The sequence below is a fragment of the Lithobates pipiens genome, unplaced genomic scaffold, assembly GCF_037356315.1.
Source record: "Lithobates pipiens isolate NorthernLeopardFrog02 unplaced genomic scaffold, aLitPip1_a1.2 Scaffold_18, whole genome shotgun sequence".
Lineage (NCBI taxonomy): Eukaryota > Metazoa > Chordata > Amphibia > Anura > Ranidae > Lithobates > Lithobates pipiens.
In genome coordinates, this window is record NW_027507758.1 from 66,133,428 (window position 1) to 66,156,509 (window position 23,082).

General features: G+C 43.8%; 1 protein-coding gene across 1 annotated transcript in view; it reads right to left on the reverse strand.

Annotated features, from left to right (window-relative positions):
• Positions 1 to 23,082, reverse strand: part of PTPN14 (protein tyrosine phosphatase non-receptor type 14) — a 182,214-nt gene that overhangs the window by 14,642 nt on the left and 144,490 nt on the right. Inside the window, exons 10-14 of the mRNA XM_077485765.1 lie at positions 21,254 to 21,336; positions 9,365 to 9,422; positions 9,152 to 9,218; positions 4,085 to 5,544; positions 838 to 981 (exon numbers count right to left, since the gene is read on the reverse strand). Coding sequence (XP_077341891.1) covers positions 838 to 981; positions 4,085 to 5,544; positions 9,152 to 9,218; positions 9,365 to 9,422; positions 21,254 to 21,336 — 1,812 coding nt within the window. The remainder of the gene's footprint in view (positions 1 to 837; positions 982 to 4,084; positions 5,545 to 9,151; positions 9,219 to 9,364; positions 9,423 to 21,253; positions 21,337 to 23,082) is intronic.

Genomic DNA, 23,082 nt, shown 5'->3' on the forward strand with positions numbered 1-23,082 from the left:
CTGCCATGTGATCTGCTGTGATTGGTCACAGCGGTCACATGATACTGCCAGCGAACTGGTACACTGATCCCATGGACACAGCCAGTGACAGATCGCGCCGCTGTGTGGGGCCATTTGAAAGGATGTCATATGACGTCCACTCAGGAGCAATGTATTAAGCTTTGACGAAAAAAAAAACTGAAAGCTGATTTTTTTTTTCTATGCAGATGCCCCAGATTTTGCACTCTCCAGTTTTAGTAAATCAACCTCATAGTGCAGGTGTCATATAGAAGAGCGGTTTGGCATGTCAACATCAAATCCCAGCATTTTTGGGTGCCTGAGAGGCACAGGTGCAGCTTCCAGCCCCGCTGCCAGCAGCCCATCTAAATCAATGAAAGACTGAAATACGAGGCAGCTGGATGCTGTACTGAGTGGTACTTGCGTCTAGGGCTGTATGCGTTTAGAGATGCATGCCCTGAATGCAGGAATTCTGTGCTTGGGACAGAAGTCCCTGAAACGTATATAGCCCAAAATGCGAGCACCGCTTGGTGCAATGTCCAGCCACCATGTATTTCAGTCTAAGAGAGGCTACTGACACCTCAGGTGCCCAAAAAACACCAGAATTTGTCAAAATGATCATGTGCTTGAGGCCTAAAGCTGGAAAATGTTTGTCTGAAGGGGGCAATGCTTTTTTTATTTTAACTTTCCTACACATTTGACTGCTTGAGCAGTTGGCCCCAGCTGCCCAACGATCAGCACACAAACAAGGTGAACGTTCAGAGTCAGGAGGTTAAATTCACACACATTTCCCTTTGTATTCAGAGCAGGCAGACAAAGCTGAAGAGAAAACAGTCTTACCCTCTCATCGACTGGCACCATCACAGTGTCATTCTGCCTGTCCTCGGGCAAAGGAATTCTGGAAACAGACAGTCCATTCAGCGCTGCCAACATCAAGGGTCTCTTCTGAGTTTCCAAGGCTGCCATCTCCTGCTTTTGTAAATTCTTTTGGCAAGAAAAGACATGTTTTCATCTTTTATCAGCCGTGCCAGCAAATATTGGAATGTTTCTAATCCTAAAATCAACAAAACGCCAAGCCAAGTAGTGCTGGCGCAGATGATCCAAAGCAGAACACTTAGAAAATGATATAAAACTTATTTACAACTTCCTTTTAGAATAATATTGTCACACACAAAAAAAAAAAAAAAAAAAAAAAAAAAAAAAAAAAAAAGCTCAGGAAGGACATGAAGCCTAAAGTAAAACTCGATTGAAATAATAATAAAAAAAAACAATTAAGTGTATACATTAAGGCTGTGGAAATTAAAGATTAATTCCACGATTAATCGCTTAATTTTGATTGATCAAAATTCTTTTGATCGGTACTCACCTCTCCTTCCGGGTCTTCAGGGAGTTCCGTCGGAGATCCGGTGATGTCACGGATATCAATGTCACTGAACTCCTCCCCCCTTCCCCAAGTGCCTCCGTCTGCTAACGAAGGGAAGGGGGGAGGAGTCCGGTGACGTTGAAGTTCTGATTGAACGTAACGCACATGGGGGAGGAGCTACGCATGACGTCACCTGCTGCTGCCCTACGGAACTAACAATTGTCGGCTTTACATGCTGTGTTTTTATCATCTTTATGTGAGTAGTTTGTGTTTGAACACAAAAATTAAATCTTATACTTAAGTGGTGAGCACTTCGATCTTTTATTTCTACCCATGACCTGGCATCCTTGCTGAGATCTGAGAAGACGTGAGAGAAGTTTATGGTCCGTTTTAACCCTTTTGATACCCGCTTGCATGACCACCTGTTTGCTCAGGGGTCCATGCCATAAGGTGAGAGTGATTAGTTAGATCGGAGGTGGAGGGATTGTCATGCTACTGTGGAAAAAAAGGACTTACGTCAGTGCTACAGTTTGAATTTAAAATGTATTTGTGTGAACTTAAGTCATGGATTGTGGAAACTAACTACATAGTTAGTTAGTTAGTAAGGTTGAATAAAAGACAACAGTCCATCAAGTTCAACCTGAGTGAGTGTCTACAATTGTCCCCATCCCTGTACATTACACATTTATATCGGTCCCTACCCTCAAGGAGCCCACAATCCAAGATCCCCATTCATATACTAGGGCCACCCGGAGGAAACCCACAGGCACAGGGAGAACATGCAAACTCCAGGCAGGTAGTGCTGTGGTTGGGATTCGAACCAGTGACTGTTTTTACTGCTAGGTGAGAGTGCTACCCACTACACCACAGTGCGGCCCCAACTAGCGTCGGCTGACTGTATATAGTGTATACCACTTTACCACTGACTAATCCAGAGTTGCAATGCAAGGATATCAGCTAAAAGTAGTTGAATCTGTATGTGCGTTATAATTAATAAAAATTAGTTGATTAAAAAAAATAAAAAATAAATCGATTAATCAAACCTGAAAAATGTAATCAGTAACAGCCCTAGTATAAATATAACAGATATAATGTGAAGGGTGGCAAATTATCAAGGTACCTTTATAGATCTGGGGCCAAACATCCTCTGGGTGCTTTTAAATTGTTTTTGTTTTTGGCAGGTTTGACTTGTATATGTAGTCCATAAATAGGAACATTCAGGCGATATGAGATTTCATGGTTTGCACCTGATATTATAGCAGTATTAAACCAAAAGCAAACATTTATTATACTGCAGCTTATCAATCTCTAGATGTGATGGCTGTATTTGTTTTCTTTTTTTAGGCTTTTTTTCCTTTATTTTCAGCTGGTAATCCAGCCAGTAAGTCTGTTTTTCAACAGAACAAACTCTCATGCAAAACCACTTTAAAATATAAAATGCTTGATTGTGCTTTTCTGCTCCAGAGACACAACAGGTCAAGTATGAGGAAACCACTCGAAGGGAGGCGATGTCCCCTCTTAGCCATTTGCCCCTGGAACAGGTTTCCCCATTGGAAAACTTCCACTTCTCTCCTGTTCCTGTGACAACATTTTGGATTTTGCATCACTGACTGATCCAAAGACAAAAGTCATCGGGGCGACAGAAAAGGTGAACTACCACCAAACAGGAGGAGGACACAAACCAGAGTTTCAATACTTCCTCATTCTATACAAAACTAAAAAAAGAAATGTTGGTTTTACTTACACTTTAAGGCTGCATTCACACTTGGTCGCATTAAAAACGCTGACGGAATCGAGTGTTCCTGCCCAATTTTTCACGAAAGTGTCAAAATGTGCTGGCATTGCCATTATTTCTTAATGGCATGCCAAACACGGTCCAATTTTGGCCTTTTTGTTGCATGAAAACTGTGCCAAGATGCGGGCCACCAATTGCACCTGGCTCAGTGGCAAGATTTGGTAGATTCTTTTGTCTGCCATATACGCAACGCACTGAAACACTTCCAAAAACACATGTAGAAATGCCTAGTGTGAATGTGGCCTATGGCTAGATTCACACTTGTGCATTGTGGTAACTCACAAAAAAAAGCAATGGGCCTCTAAAAAGGTTTTAAACACCTTGTTACTATGTATGATATGTAATTATGTAGGCATATAGGCAGCCATATTCCCTCTTTAGATACTTATGAACCAGTCTCTGCTTTATACACAATGGTTGAGTCTTACTGCTGCTCTTCCCAAGGCATGCCTATTAAGTCAGCTGATCCCTTGAATACAATGCACTCCCAGTGTAGTAGTTATATTTTCTCAACAGTTGTAGACAGACTAGAGAGAGAAAGTTTAAGCGATTGAGCATTTCCTTTAGATCTCAATGCCTAACTCATGGGTGCCCAACTTGTGGCCCTCCAGCTGTTGCAAAACTACAAGTCCTAGGAGGCATTGCTAGGCTGAAAGTTACAAGCTTGACTCCCACAGGAATGATGGGACTTGTAGTTCTGCAGCAGCTGGAGGGCTACAGTTTAAGCACCCATGCATAATGGACCTATGGTGGAAACTTTGGCAGTGGGAGCTGAAGGCCAACGTAAACTAAAGGACACAGAGCAGAATATCAAAATGGTGGATCAAATGGGAGGAAATACTAAATCTGCTTTAAACCAGGTCCCATCACCCAAATCCATTTGAGAATTTTGTTTTAACAAGTAATCATTAATATTTTTTGTTACATACCCTCATCATGATCTCCCTTTCAACTATGGCATCCTCTGCAGAAAACATCTCCGAGACTGGCCGCTCCTTCACTGGCTCCTTCTTGACCCTCTCCTTTACACTGCTGAGATCAGGCTCTGAAAGTGATGGCCCCAGAGAGGTCCCATTGATTGGCCCTGGCTCATGTCTGGACATACACACAGTCTGTGATTGCCGGGGGCTCATGGCCCTGGCCCGTGCTATGGCAGCTGATATAGTAGGTTGGTCATTTCTCAGTGCTCCATTGCTGACACTTTTTCTTGGACCTGGATATTCAGGTGGTGGCTTATTTGGTATTCGAGCCAGGGCAGCCTGGAGCTGGGCATTATATGAAATGAAGGAAGTGTGAGGCACAGATTTGTGCAGATCATCTTCCTCTTCACTGTCGCTGCTGTGGATCAACATGGTGGCATCCGAGATGTTCTTTGTGTGGTGGTACACTGGCATCTGCTGTACTTCATGAGCCTTTTGCTCCTCTGTGTGTAACTGCTCTCTTAAGGTATTCCTACGTGGCAATGGTGCATTCAATGACTTTAAAGCCATCGCTTCCATCCCTCTCACCATGTGGCTCATAACTTCAAAACTGTGACGTTTGTTTATGACCGGATGGTGTTTATGAGGTTTTAAGGGCTCGCTGACCTCTTGAAGAGACTGGCGGACCACTGGAGAACTGTCTTCTTGGAAAGTTTTTACAGACTGCTGGACTTTTCTGGCCACCAGGTCTGGGCTACTGGCACTGACACGCTTGTGGCGGTGACTTGCCAGGTCAGGAGTACTGCTAGCAGGTCTAGGTGGTGGGTAGGGAGGAGGAGGTCGAGATAAAAAGTTTCTGAACAAGTGGGCTGCACTGAAAGTTTGAGGTGGTACATTGGCAAGTTCAGGTGTGCTGACGGTATGAGAAATCGACTTGGCTTTAGTAGGATTTGAAGCAGTTTGGTTCACTGGCATTTGTTCTGGTGGGTTGATGGGCTTGTTTCCAAAATGAGACTGATGTCCATAAGAGGCCATGTAAGTAGGTCTTTCCTGAATCTCAGGCTGGCTATAAACCAGATTCTCCCGATGCCTATAAGCATGCGTATTTCCAATATTAAGGTTTCGTAGGGACTGACTCTGGCTATCAGGTGGATGAACACTCCGGTTCATTTGCCTCATTACAGTGTCATAGTCCGGCGTTTGCCGATAAGAAGGCAAGATAATGGCACTGTGTCTGCACTTAGGGATGTAGTCAGACCTCATGATGTCATTTCCGGTGATGCTAAGGTTAGAGGACATAGGGGAGGCCTGGATGAAGGTCTGTGAATGGTTCAGCGAGTTCATGCTATGGGCACTGGAAACACTACCGTTTGGCACAGTACCATTCATAAAATTGAGTTCCATGTATCTATCCAGACTGTTCTGAGACCTGAAATTAAAGGTTTCCTCGTTCATGTGGAATATGCTGTCTGCAAGGAGAAAAATATGTCAGGACTGATAATATGAGTTACGGCAAAAGGATATAGTAAGTGGAGACATAGAAAATCATCACAACTATGTGGGCATATGCGATATCCTATTACAAAATCATGGGCATTATTCTCCACTTCCAGGTCATGCCTTTTCTGGCGCTTCTTATATAGATGTAACAATCAGTATTTTTTGCTCTAAAATTACTTAGAACCTTCAAACATTATATATTTTTTAAAGCAAAGGACCTAGAGAAAAAGTTAGTTTGTTCTGCAATTTATTACGTCACATGGTATTTGAGAAGTAGTTATTTTTTGGGAAAAAATACACTTTTTGGAATTTTAATGGAAAAAAATACAATACATAGCCCCATTTTAGGAAAATATAAAAGATGTTACTCAGAGTAAATAGATACCAAACATTTCACACTTTAAAATTGCATACGCCTGTGCAATGGTGACAAATAACGTAAATTTTACTACCCATAAGCGACACTTTAAAGAGGAAGTAAACTTCCTTTACTGACTTTTACCTACAAGCTTACGTATAGGTAGTGTAAAGATCTCGTAAACATGCACCATTTAGGAGATATTTACAATACATGCACCCAGTGACATCACTGGTGCATACGCTCTGAACACCCAACCATGCCGTGCCTTCAGAGCCCTGTGCCACGAACAGCGGCTCCCACGCGCATGTGCGGGAGTAACATCTTCGTGGCTCCGGCCAGTTACAGAGCCGGAGACCGTGATGCCGGAAGCAAGATGGGTAAACATTGAAGCCCCTGCAGCGCTGGCATTGCGGTGCTGGAACAGCTTTGTTTTCAGGCAAGTTTCACATAATCTGCTAGTATGTGATTATACTAGCAGATTATGACTTTACCGTCCAGCAGTATATCTGAAAAGTGTGAACGCCAATCTATCACATAAAATACCAATAAAATACAATTTACATTTTTGGTTGTAACATGACAAAATGTCGAAAATTTCAAGGGGTATGAATACTTTTTCAAGGCAATGTATATAATGTTTTTTCTTTTCCTGTAACGGTCTCTGAAAGCTGACAATTACAGTATTGAACAGAGGCATAGCTTCAGGCTGCAGGCTTATCAATCATAGCTGATATATTGATCTCATCATCAGAAACTACTTTGGCTGGTTCCGGATGGTTGGTGAGAAACTGGTGCATACCAAATCTGGTGCAGCTTTACATAGGAACCAATCAGCTTCCAGGTTTTATTGCAAGCTTAACCATTTGCAGACCAGGCTTTTTCTGACACTTTTTGTTTCCAAGTTTAACCTCTTCCCATCCACGCTATAGTCGAATGACGGCCACAGCACGGACCTACTTTGCCAGGAGGGAGTCAATAGATGTCCTCCCATGCTCGAGCGGCCTGCGTGCCCACAGCAGGACACACACAGCGCACTGATCAGCAAGTCGATGAGACTCGGCTGATCGCAGATCGGGGTAAGGTGTCAGCCAATGACAGCTGATCATGTGATGTAAACAGAGCCAGTAATCGGCTATTTTTTCTCCTCACACCGAGAAGGGGGGGGGAAAAAAAAGCAGATCACTGGCGGCTGTCAGAGGGACATTGGCCCCGACCAAGGAGAGCAGCCGCGGAGTCATCTGTGCCTACCTATCAATGTCACCAATCAGTGCCTCATCACCAGTGTTGCCCATCAGTGCCTATTTGCAAAATTTTATAACAAACTATGAAATGATTTTTTATTTTTTTTTAATTTTCCATTGCAAGTGGTTAAATCAGTATTTTTTGCCAGAAAATAACTTAAAGCAGGCAGTAAATCCGCTGACTTTTTTTTTTTTACACCTGGGAAAAGGCATAATGAGCTAGTATGGACCGCATACTAGCTCATTATGAAATACTTACCTTAGAACGAGGCGCCGGCATCTCACTCGGTCCACGACGAGGGAGCCGACATGTTCCCTCAGCGTGTCTTCCGGGTATCTGAGTGGCCGGAGCCGCGATGTCATCACTGCCGCGCATGCACGTGGGAGTTCTCTTCCCGGCAGGGTCTGGCTTCTTCCGGACTTTCAGCCGAGAAGTCAGCGGCTCATTGCGAGGGGAATATATCCTAAACCGTACAGGTTTAGGAGATATTCTTTTTACCTACAGGTAAGCCTTATTATAGGCTTACCTGTAGGTCAAAGTGAAAAATGTAACTATACAACCACTTTAACATACTTTTTTTTTTTTTTTAGCAGAGACCCTAGGGAATAAAATGGCGATTGTTGAATTTTGTCACAATATTTGTGCAGAGGTCTTGCAAACACAATTTTTTGGGAAAAATACACTTTAGCCACTTCAATGCTGTACCCAAAATTTTTAGCATTTTATTCCCACAAACAGAGCTTTCTTTTGGTGGAATTTGATCACCTCTGCATTTTTTATTTTTTGCTAAACAAATTAAAGACTGAAATTTTTGAAAAAAAAAAAAAAAGTTTTTCTTTGCTTCGGTTATAAAATTTGTTTCTCCTTCACTGACAGGCACTAATATGCAGCACTGATAGGCGGCACTAATGGGTATGGATAGGTGGCACTGATGGGCACTAATAGGCATCTGTGAAGGGCACCGACATGCATTACTGATGGGCACTGATTGGCATTTTGTTGGGCTCCTCTGATGGGGGCTGCGCTGATTATGATCACAGACCTCCCCTCTGTCAGGAGATCCACCGATTACCATCACTTCCTGGTTACTGCTGTGATTGGTCACAGCTGATCACGTGGGTTAAGAGCCTACGTCGTAGGCTCTTTACCACAATCGGAGATGCGGTGTGTCAGTGCGACACACAGAACCACCAATCGCCACGCTGCACGTCATATGACGCCCAGTCAGGATAATGGAGCCACCTTGCAGACATCAATCTGCAATAGGGCAGGCGACAAGTGGTTAATGTATAACAAATTAAAAAAAAATAAACCACAATAGTTACCCCATTTTTTTGTATAATGTGAAAGGTAATGTTACGTCGAATAAATAGATACCAAACATGTCACGATTTAAAATTGTGCAAGCTCGTGGAATGGCGAAAAACGAAATCTCATATTTTTTTTTGATCTTTCGCTATATTATATATATATATATATATATATATATATCCAGCCTGGACCGGAAGTGATGTCATGATGTCACCCCGGTCATCCAAGGCCATTGATCAAATAGTATTGACTCAATGATTAGCTATGGGAACAGCCAGCCGAACTGGCAGAAACGGTAAGAGGCGGGAGGCGGCGTCGCGCTCCCCCCATGAGTCACATGGTCCGGTTTTATGAGAAAGCCGGCCGCCTGCTGAAAAAAATGGTACTGGGGTTATGGCTGATATCTTCAAACCACTTGCAAACTGTCGGGTGTGTGTGTACATATGTGTGTGTGTACATATATACATGCACATATATTTAATATATATATATATATATATATATATATATATATACACACACACACACACACATATACACACATATACACACACACACACATATACACACACACATACATACATATATGTTGGAAAGTGGCAAGTGCAGTAATTGATCAAGAGATATTAAAAGTAAAAATTTTCCAACTGCATCATACCTACCTTCAGAAATGAATGTTTCATTCCCCTGAATGTGTCTTGGAGGTAATATAGTTGCTTGTTGTCTTGACTATGTAATACAGAAATAAACATTAGCAAGAAACAGGAAGATATAAAAAATGGGAAGGGACAGAATTATAGAGCAAAAATGAGAAAAAGTAAAAAGAAAATAAAGGAATAATAAAGTTCAATAAGGATGTACAAGAAATCACTCACCATGGAAGACCGGCTCCATGTTGGCGGACGCCTGACGGTAGGTGGCGTGCTGGGCTGCCTAAAAAACAAAGCTATGCATTAATTCCACGTGTCTATTACCCCTGCTCTACTTCACTTCTCACAGACCAGGTGTCAGTGCAGCCAATAAGATGCTGGAGCAAAGATACCGCACATACGCCCTCTTCGGTGCTTGTTGTGCGTCCCTCGCCCCCCAGTAGTCAGTAGTGAGCACGGATTGTAAAAGGTGCCCCGTTGGCAGTAATCTCTAGTTGTGTCAGGTAACACTGCCCCATGTTAAGGCTGCCTCCTGCAGATCAACACTTTAAAAGCAGTATGTGAATTCTGTCTTTTACTTTTGCTTCCTGTATCCAATGGTGTAACAGGATCCTGATTGGTCGAGGAAAGGATAGCACTGCGAGTTAGGCCGCGTACACACGCGGGGACTGTTCGCTCAACTTTGTTCGTCAAACAGTCCGCTCAAAATTAGCATGGACGAACTTGGCCACACACGACGAACGAACAGTCCGCTGAAACCGTGCGCGATGACGTGAACGGCACGTACGACGGGACTAGAAAACGACGTCCTATACACTGCAATGCAACCTTCGGCGTATAAATTCTTTCTGAGCATGCGCGGAACTTAGTTTGACGAACAAGCCTACACACGCGGGGACTGTCCGCTCAAACCAAGTTTCAGCGGACAGTTTTTCGGAAATTCCGAAAAACTTTGTTCAGCAGACTGTTCGCTGAAACTGTCCGCTGAAAGCCCACACACGAGCGGACTGTCCGCTGAAACACTGTTCAGCGGACAAAGTTGAGCGAACAGTCCCCGCGTGTGTACGCGGCCTTAGGGTTATATTACATTGTACAGTACTGTAAAACTGAAAATGCTTGCAGGAGGGGAGACTATAGGGACAACCTTTCAGTGTGCTGCTGCTAATTCAAAGTCCAACCACAAGGCTGCAGACAAGTAAAGTGGTATAAAACCCAAACTAAAATGTAACATGCATCTTTCCACTACTACTGCCCCTCTTTCTCCCCCCCCCCCCCCCCCCCCGCTTTTATCTTCTTTCTATTGTCCCTTATCTGGGGGTATGACTTTGGTATTAATAAGATGGATGAATCTGTGTTTTTTCGCTCTGATATGTGTTATACCTTGCATCTGTGCTATATAGTATTTCTTGTACTACTTGTATTTGCTTTGCTCTATCACTAATAAAGACCAACCCTTTTTGTTAAAAAAAATGTAACATGCAGCTTACCAATCATTAGATGTGGTAGCTGCAATTTTTTTTCACCTGGTGATCTGGCCAGTAACAAACCTCTAGTATTCGAGGGCTTTCACACCGAGCCACCCCCGGCAGTGTGGCAGTGTGAAAGGGGTCTTAGAGGTCTCCCACTCTAGAGCACAGGGGGCACGTTTGGACAGCAGCATTGTCAGTCTTGGAGGAGGGGAGTATTAGACAGACTAACAGATTTAGATACAATGAACAAATTTAAAGCGGAATTCCACCCAAAAATGGAACTTCTGCTTTTCGGAATCCTCCCCCCCCCCCTCTGATGTCACATTTGGCACCTTTCAGGGGGGAGGGGGGAGCAGATACATGTCTAATACACACAGAGACACACAGGTCACAGAAGACAGCAGGGACCAGTGGGTTCGCGCAGCGCGAGTCGTGCATGCTTAGTAGGAAACCAGGAAGTGAAGCTGCAGGGCTTCACTTCCCGATTCCCTTACCGAAGATGGCGGCACCTCAACCCGAGAGCAGAGGGACGGGTCGGCTTTGTGTGCTGACATCGCAGTCACCCTGGACAGGGGAGTGTCCTTATTTCAAAAAAGTCAGCAGCTGCAGTATTTGTAGTTGCGGACGTTAAAATTAAAAAATCAGGCGGAACTCCGCTTTAAGCCAAATTCCAGCTAACACTTTGCAAGCAGTTACAGTAAAAAAAAAAAGTTATTTTATATTTTGGCATAAAGGTTTTACATTAAAAAAAACATTCTGCTGGAGAGCTGATGAAAAACCTAAAAAAAAAAAAAAAAAAAATGCAGTCATCACATCGAAGAATTGGTAAGCTGCAATATCATCAAAAAGTTTATTTCTGTAATTCAATTCAAAAAGCGGAACTTCTATACAACATAAATGCATTACACACAGGGTGATATATTTCAAGCATTTCTTTCTTTTCATTTTGATGATTATTGCTTACAGCTAGAGAAAACACAAAATGCAGTATCTCAGAAAGTTTAAATATTACATAAGACCAATCAAAAAAAAAGATTTTTAATACAGAAATGTTGGCTTACTGAAAAGTATGTCCATGTATAGTATAGTATGCACTCAATACTTGGTCAGGACTCCTTTTTCCTGAATTACAGCATCAATGAGGCACGGGACAATCAGCCTGCAGCCCAGGTTGCCTTTAATAGCGGCCTTCAGCTCGTCTGCATTGTTGGGTCTGGCGTCTCTCATCTTTCTCTTCACAATACCCCACAGATTCTCTATGGGGTTTAGGTCAGGCGAGTTTGCAGGCCAATCAAGCACAGTGATACCATGATCATTAAACCAGGTATTGGTAGTTTCGGCAGTGTGGGCAGATCCTGCTGGAAAATTAAATCAGCATCTCCATAAAGCTGGTCAGCAGAGGGAAGCTTGAAGTGCTCTAGAAATTCTTGGTATAGAGCTGTGCTGACTTTGGACTTGATAATACACAGTGGACCAACACCAGGAGATAACATGGCTCCCCAAATCATCACTGACTGTGGAAACTGGAAACTTCACACGGGACCTCCTGTAACTTGTGCCTCTCCACTCTCCCTACAGATAGGACCTCGATTTCCCTCTGCAAAATTTGCTTTCATCCAAAAAGAGGAATTTGGAGCACTGAGCAACAGTCCAGTCCTTTTTCTCTTTAGCCCAGGTAAGATTTCTGACGTCTCTGGTTCAGGAGTGGCTTGACACAAGCACTGCGACAGTTGTAGCCCATGTCCTGGATATGTCTGAGTGCGGTGATGATGATATTAAAATTTTTAGAGATGCACCTGTACAAACTCCAGTGGAGGGCAGAGACTTGGCTGGCTATATGGTATATCTGAATCACAAGACTAGCTATACAGAATTATATAGCAGGCAAGACATTGGTGTTTATTTAACCGGTTCCCGACCAGCGCACGCCGATGTACGTCGACAGAATGGCACGGGCAGGCATATTGGCATACAGGTACGTCCAAACTTCAATGCCGCCCTGCCATCGGGAGTGCGCCGGCGGCGGCACGCTCCCGCGCTGGTCGGGACCCCCGTGAGTCCGGTCGCGGGACCTGCGGACTCGATCGCCGCGGGCATACCCGCGATCGTCTCACGGGACGGCTGAATGGAGGAAATGCCGTGTAAACAGCATTTCTCCATTCTGCCTAGCAACTAGTGACGCCGATCTCTGCTCCATGTGATTGGAGCAGAGATCAGTGTTCACTAAATGAAAGCCCAACCCCCCCACAGTTAGTAACACACCCCTAGGAACACTTAACCCCTACATTGCCACCCACTGGTTAACCCCTTCACTGCCAGTGTCATTTACACAGGAATCACTGCATTTATATAGCAGTGATTACTGTATAAATGACAAGGGTCCCAAAAATGTGTCAAAAATGTACGATGGGTCCTCCACAATGTCGCAGTCACAATAAAAATCGCTGATCGCCGCCATTACTAGTAAAAAAATAAATAATAAAAAAGTATTAATAAAAATGCTATAAAACTATCCCTATTTTGTAAATGCTATAACTTTTGCGCAAACCAATCAATCGCTTATTGCGATTTTTTTTACCAAAAATATGTAGAAGAATACGTATCGGCCTAAACTGAGGGAAATTTTTTATTTTTTTTTATATATATATTTTTGGGGGATATTTATTATAATAAAAAGTAAAAAATAATGAGTTTTTTTCAAAATTGTCGCTCTATTTTTGTTTATAGCGCAAAAAGCGCAATCTTTTTACATTAAGTCCCCCTTCACACTGGGGCAGTTTGTAGGTGCTACAGCACTAAAAATAGCACCTGCTTTTGCGATCAGTGTTTGCCAATCGAGGGGCGTGACCGGATGTGCAAGATGGAGTGAGTGAGAGATGTGAGACGCCGTGTGTGACTCTCTCCCAGACCCCCTTGATGAGAGCCTGGAGCGCTTAGTGCCTCGGTCGGACGTAGCGTGCGGTGGGCTGGAGCTGTACATTGAAGCTGGACGGGAGGAGGAGTGACAGCGCATTATTGTACGATCGTGCCGAGCCCTCGGAGATCCACGCTTACTTCCGGGTCTTGAACCCCAGCGAGTACGGCCAAAGAAGCACGAGTACCCCCGACCAAGCCGAACGCTTTTGAACCCTGCCGAAGAGACGCCGCACACTGTGGACACCAAGAGGCCCTCCCGCTCTCCAGTAAGCCGCGATAGGAGGAAGGAGGTAAGCGGCAGGATTGCGGGGGGGGGGGAAGAAGGCGGAGGTGTGAGGGGCATAGCAGGTGGAGGTCTGGCAGAGCAAGTTGTGGACATAGCGATGCCTGAGAACTGGTAACAAGTAAACAAGAGGGCGCCGGCCGGGGGTGAGAAGGACCTATAGCTTTTGTCCCCTGGAATTCATTGATTCGTTTTGTGCTCTAAGACGAACGAATGATAACCCAGGCAGTATAAGCAAAGAAGTACCTGCTGTAAAAACGAACGTCTGTAAGCAACGAACCAGGAAGTCTGTGATATGTGAATGGAGTGCTTGTGGACTGACTAACTATAAGATAAGATCAGTATCGCATTTATTGATTAACTGAGGGATGGTGGCTGCTCTAAAAATCAATTGGTTGAACGGTATCTGAACTAAGTGTGTGCAAATAAATGTCTGCTGTGAAGCATTAAAACAGGAAGTTTTGGTGATACATGAAGTGAATACTGGAGAACTGGTTATAAGATACGGTTAATATTGCACTAAGTAATCAACTGAGCGAGGGGCGGCTGGGTTAAAAAGTTAAAAATATATTAAAATACGATATATCCAGGACTGTTCTGTGGAAGGGGGTGAGAAAAGGAAATTAAGATGCAGCACTTGCGCTCTGCAAAGGAAAAAGGGGAAAAAAGTTCGCAACAGTCTACCACAGCAGCTAAATTAGAACAATATGCTCATAACCCTGCACAGTCATCACAGACCCCTCCAAAAAAAGGGCAGACAAAGGGGCAGCATGGAGAAATATCTGAAAGGAAAAGCATGGGTCAATCGAACATTAACATTAATACACAGGCCGGAGCAGTGTCCAAATGCCCAGTTAATAAAAAAGCGGGTGCAGGGGAACAGAATATGGAGATCACAACGGGTGACTCTCCTCCGGTTGAAAAAGAGCCAACAATTAAGGATGTGTTATTGGCCGTAAACGCATGTAACATCTCACTGAAAGAACTCTGTAATCAAATGAAGGGAGTGAAGGAAGATCTAATGCTGGTAAGGCAAGACCTACAGAAAGTGGTGGAAAGGACGACAGAACTTGAGTTAAGGACCAGCAGATTGGAAGACGATACAACATTCCTAATTAAAGAAATAGAAAGCCTGAAGGAGCAGTTCGGCGGATATAGAACAAGAATGGACGAAATGGAAAATAGGCTCAGGAGGGACAATGTGCGAGTAGTGGGACTTCCGGAAAAAAGTGAGGGTGTAAACCCTGCTGAATTTATGGAGCATCTTCTGGTTGAACTGTTTGGGAGGGATGTTTTTTCAACAGCGTTCTCAATAGAGAGGGCGCATAGGGTACCCTTTTGAGCACCATTGGAGGGGGGCCGTCCTAGGCCATTATTAATGAAGTTATTGAACTATAAAGATAAAGTGGTATTATTACGGAAGGCAAGGGAAATGGGGAATGTATTGTATAAGGGTGTTAGAATTTCATTATATTCTGATTTTTCCCCAGAACTTCAGAGAAAAAGGGTAGAGTTCCTCCAGGTGAAACGCAGGTTACAGAAGCTCAGGGTGCCGTATGCTCTGCTTTATCCTGCAAAGTTACGGATTAATGCACTAGGGCATACTCAGGTTTTTAGTTCCCCGATAGAAGTGGAAAAATGGATAGAAGAAAATAAAGAAAAGTTGTAGTTGCTGGGGTTTCTAGTACTGAGTGGGATGGGAAGATAGAAGGAGAGGGGGGGGATGAAGTATGTGTGTTTTTTTTTTTTTTTTTTTTTTTTTTTTTTTTTTGGGTGTGTGCTGTCTGTGTCTGTGGGAGGGAGGTAATACACGGCGAGCGCACTAGGTGAGGGTGGTAAATAGGTTGTGAAGAGAGTGGTATAAGGTCACTAATAGCCCCTAGGGTAACACCTAGGAAGGTGGGGGAGGGGCGGGAGGGAGGTAGAAAGGGGGGAGAGGGGGTGGGTGTAGTAGGGAAAATAGGGGGGAGGTCGAAGGGGGAAAAAAAATATAAGTATGCACTAATAAATGTAGTACAGGAAATAATTCAAAGCAAAAAAGGACACAAACTGTGGGGTGGTAAAACTAGGGGTGGTAAAAAACAAGGAAAATTTATTGATCACAAGGGGGAAAATGGTAATAAACGATCATACAGTATAATGTATATTCAAAGACACATAACATACGAGTTAATGGTGACGCCTAATAAATTTGTTATTATACAAGGGAGTAATATATGGGGAGTGTGGTATAAGGTAATAAAAGAAGTTAGAGGGGAGTTGGTGGGTACTGGGAGACAAATGGTTCTCAATAGTGTCATCAGTAGACTGGTTATTTCGCTCTCTTTCTTTACTACCTTAGGTTTTTCTTTTTTTTTCTTTTTCTCCTCTATATTTGTTTATGGCTATGCAGGATGGTAAAATTAAGATAGGCTCCTGGAATGTGAGGGGTCTGGGGACGCGGCTGAAACAAAAAGCTGTGCTATCCTTGTTGGAGGGATGTGGAGTAGAGTTGCTCTGCATACAGGAGACCCATTTAAATAGAGATACAATATACCGGCTGCAGAGCAGAAAATATCAATTTCAATATCACTCTGTTTATTCGACATATAGCAGAGGGGTGAGTGTCTTGGTAAAAACGGGGGTGAATTTTGTATGCAAACGGGTTAGCCTGGATGAAAAAGGCAGATACATTTTCTTACAGTGCCTAATTGAAAATAGAGAATGTATGCTGGCAAACATCTACATCCCTCCACCATTTAAAATGGAAGTGCTTTTTAAATTACAGGAATTTTTAGTGGGGATAGATGGTGTCCCTATAATAATAGTAGGGGATTTCAACACGGTATTGGATATTAAAATTGATAGATTCCCAGAAAAAACACTGGCGGAACCAGCTTGGCAGGGGAGGTTGGGACAGTACCTGGAAGAAGTAGGACTACGGGATTTATGGAGAACTGGGAACCCGGGAGTTCGGCAGTATAGTTGCTACTCGTCCACACATACTACGTTATCCAGGATTGATATGATACTGGGGAATGACCTGGCCTTACAAATGGTGGAAAAGGTTGAATATCAGCCCAGGGGGATTTCAGATCATTCCCCAGTGACAGCAGTATTAAAAATGAGAGAACGAAAGGTACAGAGGTTGTGGAAAGTGAACCCGCTCTGGCTAGAACTGATAAAAAAAAGAGACAGAAGAATGCCCTGAGAGAATTCAGTGGGAATTAAAAGAATTTCTAAAAAATAACCGGGGTACAGTAACATCGGGGATCCTGTGGGACACTCTGAAAGCTTTCTTAAGGGGCCTTATGATCCAATCAATAGCAAAAATAAACAGGAAATCTAGGGAACAGGAGGTACAAATAGGGAGAGAAGTGTCAGAGGCTGAAAGAGAATTTATTAGTGACCCCACGCAGGGCAAAGAAAAAATCTGGTTAGATAAACAAGAAGAACTTAGGTTATTAGCCCTAAAGAAAGCAGAGATTCAGCATATGTTCCAACGCCAAGCCTCCTTCGCGGAAGGGGAAAGCGTGGGAAAAATGTTGGCACAACTGGTGAAGAATAACTCGGGTCCTTCCTCAATCTCGGCGATTAGGATATCTGAGGGAAAGGTTATAACAGAAACGGGGAGTATTTCCCAAGCATTTGAAGGATATTATAAAAACCTATATACTGCACAAAAAGTGGGGATGGATGAGCAAATGGAAGCATTTTTAGGTCAATTAGAGGTACCATGTTTGAAACAAGAAGAAAGAGAGGAACTGGAAGCCCCAATAACTTTGAAAGAACTTCAGGAAGCAGTTGCGAGTATGCCAAATCAGAAATCGCCTGGGCCGGATGGACTACCGATTGAAGTCTATAAAAACTTTGGCGAGATACTGATTCCTGAACTTCTGGAGATGTTAAGAGGAGCATATGGGGAGGGTAAACTGCCCCCATCAATGATGGAGGCGGTTATAACCCTGTTGTACAAAGAAGGGAAGGACGCCTTAGATGTTGCAGCGTATAGGCCAATCTCTCTCCTGTGTACTGATACAAAGATATTGGCCAAGGTATTAGCGACTAGGCTTAATCGAGTCATAGCAAGATTGGTCCATATGGACCAAACAGGGTTTATAGCCAACAGGTCAACGAGTATAAATATTAGAAGAGCCTTTTTGAACTTGCAGGTCCCAATGGATAACGATACTCCGGGTGCAGTGGTGGCATTGGATGTAAGGAAAGCATTTGATAGCGTAGAATGGGGATATATATGGAAAGTTTTGGAGAAATTTGGCCTGGGTCCTTCCTTTATAAGATGGATTAGGATGCTATATGACAAACCTAGTGCGAGACTAAAAATTATTAACGAGTTATCCGGGAAAATAGAGTTGGGGAGAGGGACGAGGCAGGGGTGCCCATTATCACCCCTGCTCTTTGCATTGGCCATAGAGCCCCTGGCATGTGCAATTAGAGCAAACCGGGATATTGTCGGCTTTGTAAGAAAAACTGGAGAGGAAAAAATCTCACTTTATGCAGACGATATCCTATTGTTCTTAGGGGATATGAGATACTCACTACCAAGGGCAATGGAACTGGTGCAAAGGTTTGGAGGCTTCACTGGGCTGGAGATAAATTGGGAAAAATCGGAATGTCTCCCTTTGGACCCAATTGGTCAGCAAACGGCCCTGGGAACCCCCCAAATGCCAATGGTGGATAAGTTGAAATATCTGGGAGTAACCTTGTCAAGGGATCCTAAGCAATATATAAGTTATAACTTAGTCCCATTACTGGCTAAGTTTAAACAAAAAATTGCTATATGGAAACGATTGCCTCTCTCGGTCGCTGGTAGATGCAATCTGATAAAAATGATATGGATGCCCCAACTTTTATACATATTACACAATGCCCCAATATGGATTAACAAAAGTTGGTTTGATAAAATCGAGATGCTGTTTAGGGAGCTAATATGGAGGGGAGGACAGGCTAGATTGAGATTGCGGATGCTTCAGCTACCGGGAGAGGAAGGAGGATTCGCGGTCCCTTACCCGGAGTGCTATTTTTGGACGTCCCAATTACAACAGCTAGGGGGGATCGATGAGAAGAACGGAGGAACCCCAAATGGGAGATTAGTATTAACAGGCTCCCCACATAGTACCCTGATCGAGACCCTGGAAGCGGACTCATTCCAGTGTAGATGTCCTACAGTAAAAATGATGTTAAAGCTATGGGGTACAGTTAAAAAAAAAATGGGATATAGTGAAATAACAAAGTATACGCCTCTATGGAACAATAAGAAGCTACAGGAAATATGGCGGGTTGGAAAAATTGCAGATTGGGAAAAATGTGGCATTGTAAGGCTAAGCCATCTATATGGCGGCAAGGGTATTAAATCTTTCGACCAGCTGCAAAGAGAATTTAAGATATCACAAAATTCATTCTATGCCTATATACAAGTGAGGCATGCTTTAAGGACCCAGTTTGGAAACCTGTTATTAACATGGGAGGAAATGCCCTTGCTATACCCAGTAGCACAAGCAGGACCCACTAAAGGATTAATATCTAAATTCTATGCCCAGCTGGGTGAACAGATTAATAGTGAGAGGAAAGGGAGGGTTGAGAAAGGGAAATGGGAGCAGGACCTAGGTAATATAACACGAGCACAGTGGAAAAATATCCTAGCGGCATGCCCAAAGGTCTCGGTCTCTCCTCCTCAGAGGATTTCCCATTTAATGGTAATTAATAGAACATACTATACTCCCCAGAAATTATTTAAATTTGGTAAGAGAACAGATGACTTTTGCCCCAGGTGTGGGGGGTCAGGGAATTTAATGCACATGCTTTGGAAATGTCCCAAATTATTTAGATACTGGGAAGGAGTGGTAAAGATAATAAGTAGGGTTTTTGGGACGGTAATAGAGTTAAATCCCATAGTGTGCATTTTAGGCTACAGAGAGGAGGAAGTAGAAAGGAAGGGAATAACAACGGCAATCCTAAGATGTTTATTTCAAGCTAGAAGGATGATAGCTAGGAGATGGCAATCAAAGCTACCCCCTACAGTAGAGGATTGGACAAGGGCGGTAAATGACTATCTATGTAAGGAGAGGGCAGTATATGCAAAACGAAATAACCTAAAGGAGTTTAATAGGAACTGGCGAGAGTGGATAGAAGTGATGCATACCCCAGTTTAAACCATGATAGGAAAGGGAAGAGGGGAGGGGGGATGGGTAATGGGAAGGAGTAGGGTAGGGTACATTAAAGGTTCGGGAATTATTATAACACATTTATGCTATACTGTAGGATAAAAGCACCAATATATATATAAGAGGGGAGGGGAGGGGGGGTGGGGTTGATAGAAGGGATGGGAGGGAGGGGTGGGGTTATAACAATAGGAAAAACGTAGGAATTGCAAAAATAGTGATGGTAGGTGAAGGGGGGATATGGTACTGTTTAGATAATGTGCTTTTGTTTTTTTTTGCTAATTATATGTGATGTATGGATGTATCTTCATGTCCCCCTTCCCTTCCTAGAACTCTAAAACTCAGATCTCGGAAGGGAAGAAAGAGGTATTTGAACCCTGGTAATGTTATTTTAAAATGTGGTCTGTATAAATGTGAAAATTTAATAAAGATTAATAATTAAAAAAAAAAAAAAAAAAAATAGCACCTGCAAAGCGCCCTAAAAGAGGAGCGGTGCGCTGGCACGACGGTAAAAAAAAAAACAAAAAAAAAAGTCCTGCTAGCAGCATCTTTGGAGCGGTGTATACATCGCTCCTGCCCATTGAAATTAATGGGGCAGTGCACCTATTCTGCCGGCAAAGCATTTCTGCAGCAGCACTTTGCGGTGGTTTTAACCTTTTCTCGGCTGCTAGCAGGGGGGTAAAACCGCCCCCACTAGCGGCCGAATACCTCCGCTAAAATTACAGTAAAGCGCCGCTAAAAATAGCACAGTTTTAACGCCGACGCCGCTCCCGCCCCAGTGTGAAAGGGGCCAGTTTCTTCACAAAAGTAAAAAATCAGTCAGCTCTGCGTGATGCATCTCCCAGCACAGTGGATGTCTACCAGTAACCAGCAGCTCTATCATGACCTTGCAGAAGAAACTTATGGTTTACTCTTATGAACAGTCAGCGCCGCTGGGGCTCTGCAATATGCCTGCTGTAAATATCCACTGTACTGGCAGATAGATCAGACAGCCCCATAGCGGTAATTGTTCATTCATGAGAGTAAAGAAACGGTCAATTTCAGAGAGGGGGCAGATGCTCAGTACTATGCTGTATTTACCCCCACTGAAATTCCTATTAAAATCGGGCTTCATACAGGGGTGGAGCTACAGCACAGCACTGACAGAATATGACATTCATTTTTTTTTTTGCACATTAATAGGACCATGTACTGTGTGTGATTGGTACTCCTGGGGGACTTCACAAAGATTTGTAACATGTAATGATACTTCTTTAACAGCTACTCAAAAAAGACAGTCACTTACTCTGTGCAAATTTTGTTCTCTTTGTAGAATTTCATCCGAGTGGCGAACAGCCGTGATATGTATTTGCTGTTTTCAATGTCGTCCTGTGGAAAAACATGGAAAGGAAATGTCACTGTCTGCAGCGCCAGTGTATTTGGGAAACAGACGGAGACAATGTGCCAGGCTATCACATTACTTTCAGCTCAAGAAAATAAACAAAGGCAAAAAAACAAAAAAACACAACATAAATAGGACAACAATACCCATCAAAAAACACCTGTCAGGACGCTCCTCTGAACAAACCTATCCTCGCCAGTAGGAAAACTCTGTTTTCTGAATACTGGATAGCCAAAAGTATAACGATACACCCCACCCCAAAATGAGGTGTTTTTCGTGAAAGGTACGGTTTAAGCAAGCCATAGACAGTTGAAAACCAAACGAAAATTCTTGTTGATCGTCAGATCCTTCATTTTTTGCATCAACAGTGTGCCAGCTGCATGGCCACTCATTAAAATTAGAAGAAAAGAGGTTTAACCTTAAAGCGGAGGTCCACCCTAAAATGGACCTTCTGCTCATTGGAATCCTCCCCCCCTCCGGCGCCACAATTGGCACCTTTCAGGGGGGAGGGGGGTGCAGTTACCTGGATAATCCAGGTAACTGCACCCACTTTCAGGATAGCTCTCTGCGGAAAGGGGCGTAGATTATGCCCCTTTCTGCAAGTGCCCACCCCTTTCCGCAAGTGCCCCGCTGCCTGCTGGGAAAACACACAGATCCCAGAGGCAGCGGGGACCATCCTTATTGCGCAGCGCGGCTCGCGAATGCGCAGTAGGGAACCGGGAAATGAAGCCGAAAGGCTCCATTTCCTGATTCCCATACCCAAGATGGCGGCGGCAGCACCCGAGAAACGATCTACAGATCGGCTTCGGGTGCCGACATCGCGGAGCGCGCTGGACAGGTAAGTGTCACCATTTTAAAAGTCAGCAGCTGCAATTTTTTCTAGCTGCTGGCTTTTAAAAAAAAAAAAAAAAAAAAACGCGGAGTCCCGGCGGACTCCCGCTTTAAACTACGTAGAGGGTTCTTTACTGTTGTAGCGGCAAGGATGTGGAATTCCCTTCCACAGGTGGTGGTCTCATCGGGGGGCATCAATAGCTTCAAGAAACTATTAGATAAGCACCTGAACGACCGCAACATACAGGGATATACAATGTAATACTGACATATAATCACACACATAGGTTGGACTTGTGTCTTTTTTCAACCTCACCTACTATGTAATTATGACACGCGGTTTTCATGCTACAATCAAAAGTGCCTGATCCAACATGCTGGACTTTTTTTATTTCTTTTTTAGATAAATGAAAAACAAAAATAATGGTCAGCACAAAGTTCAGGTTTCGACCCATCTATGGCAGGCCCTAGGCACCCCATACCATTATTTGTATTTTTTTTTGTTTAACCAGTGGGTTGAATGAAAAAAAATGATTTGATTCCCCCGTTCACATACTTGAGGTAGATGGGGAATCCTCCCGCTGTGTGTGTGCGCGCGCTCTGTGTGTGTGTGTGTGTGTGTGTGTGCGCTCTGTGTGTGTGTGTGTGTGCGCTCTGTGTGTGTGTGCGCGCGTGTGTGCGCGCTGTATGTGTGCGTGTGTGCGCGCTGTATGTGTGCGTGTGTGCGCGCTGTATGTGTGTGCGTGTGCGCGCGTGCTGTGTGCGTGTGTGCGCGCTGTGTGCGTGTGTGCGTGCGCGCGCTGTGTGTGTGCGCGCGCTGTGTGCGCGCGCGCTGTGTGTGTGCGTGTGCGTGCTGTGTGCGCGCTGTGTGTGCGTGTGCGCGCTGTGTGTGCGTGTGCGCG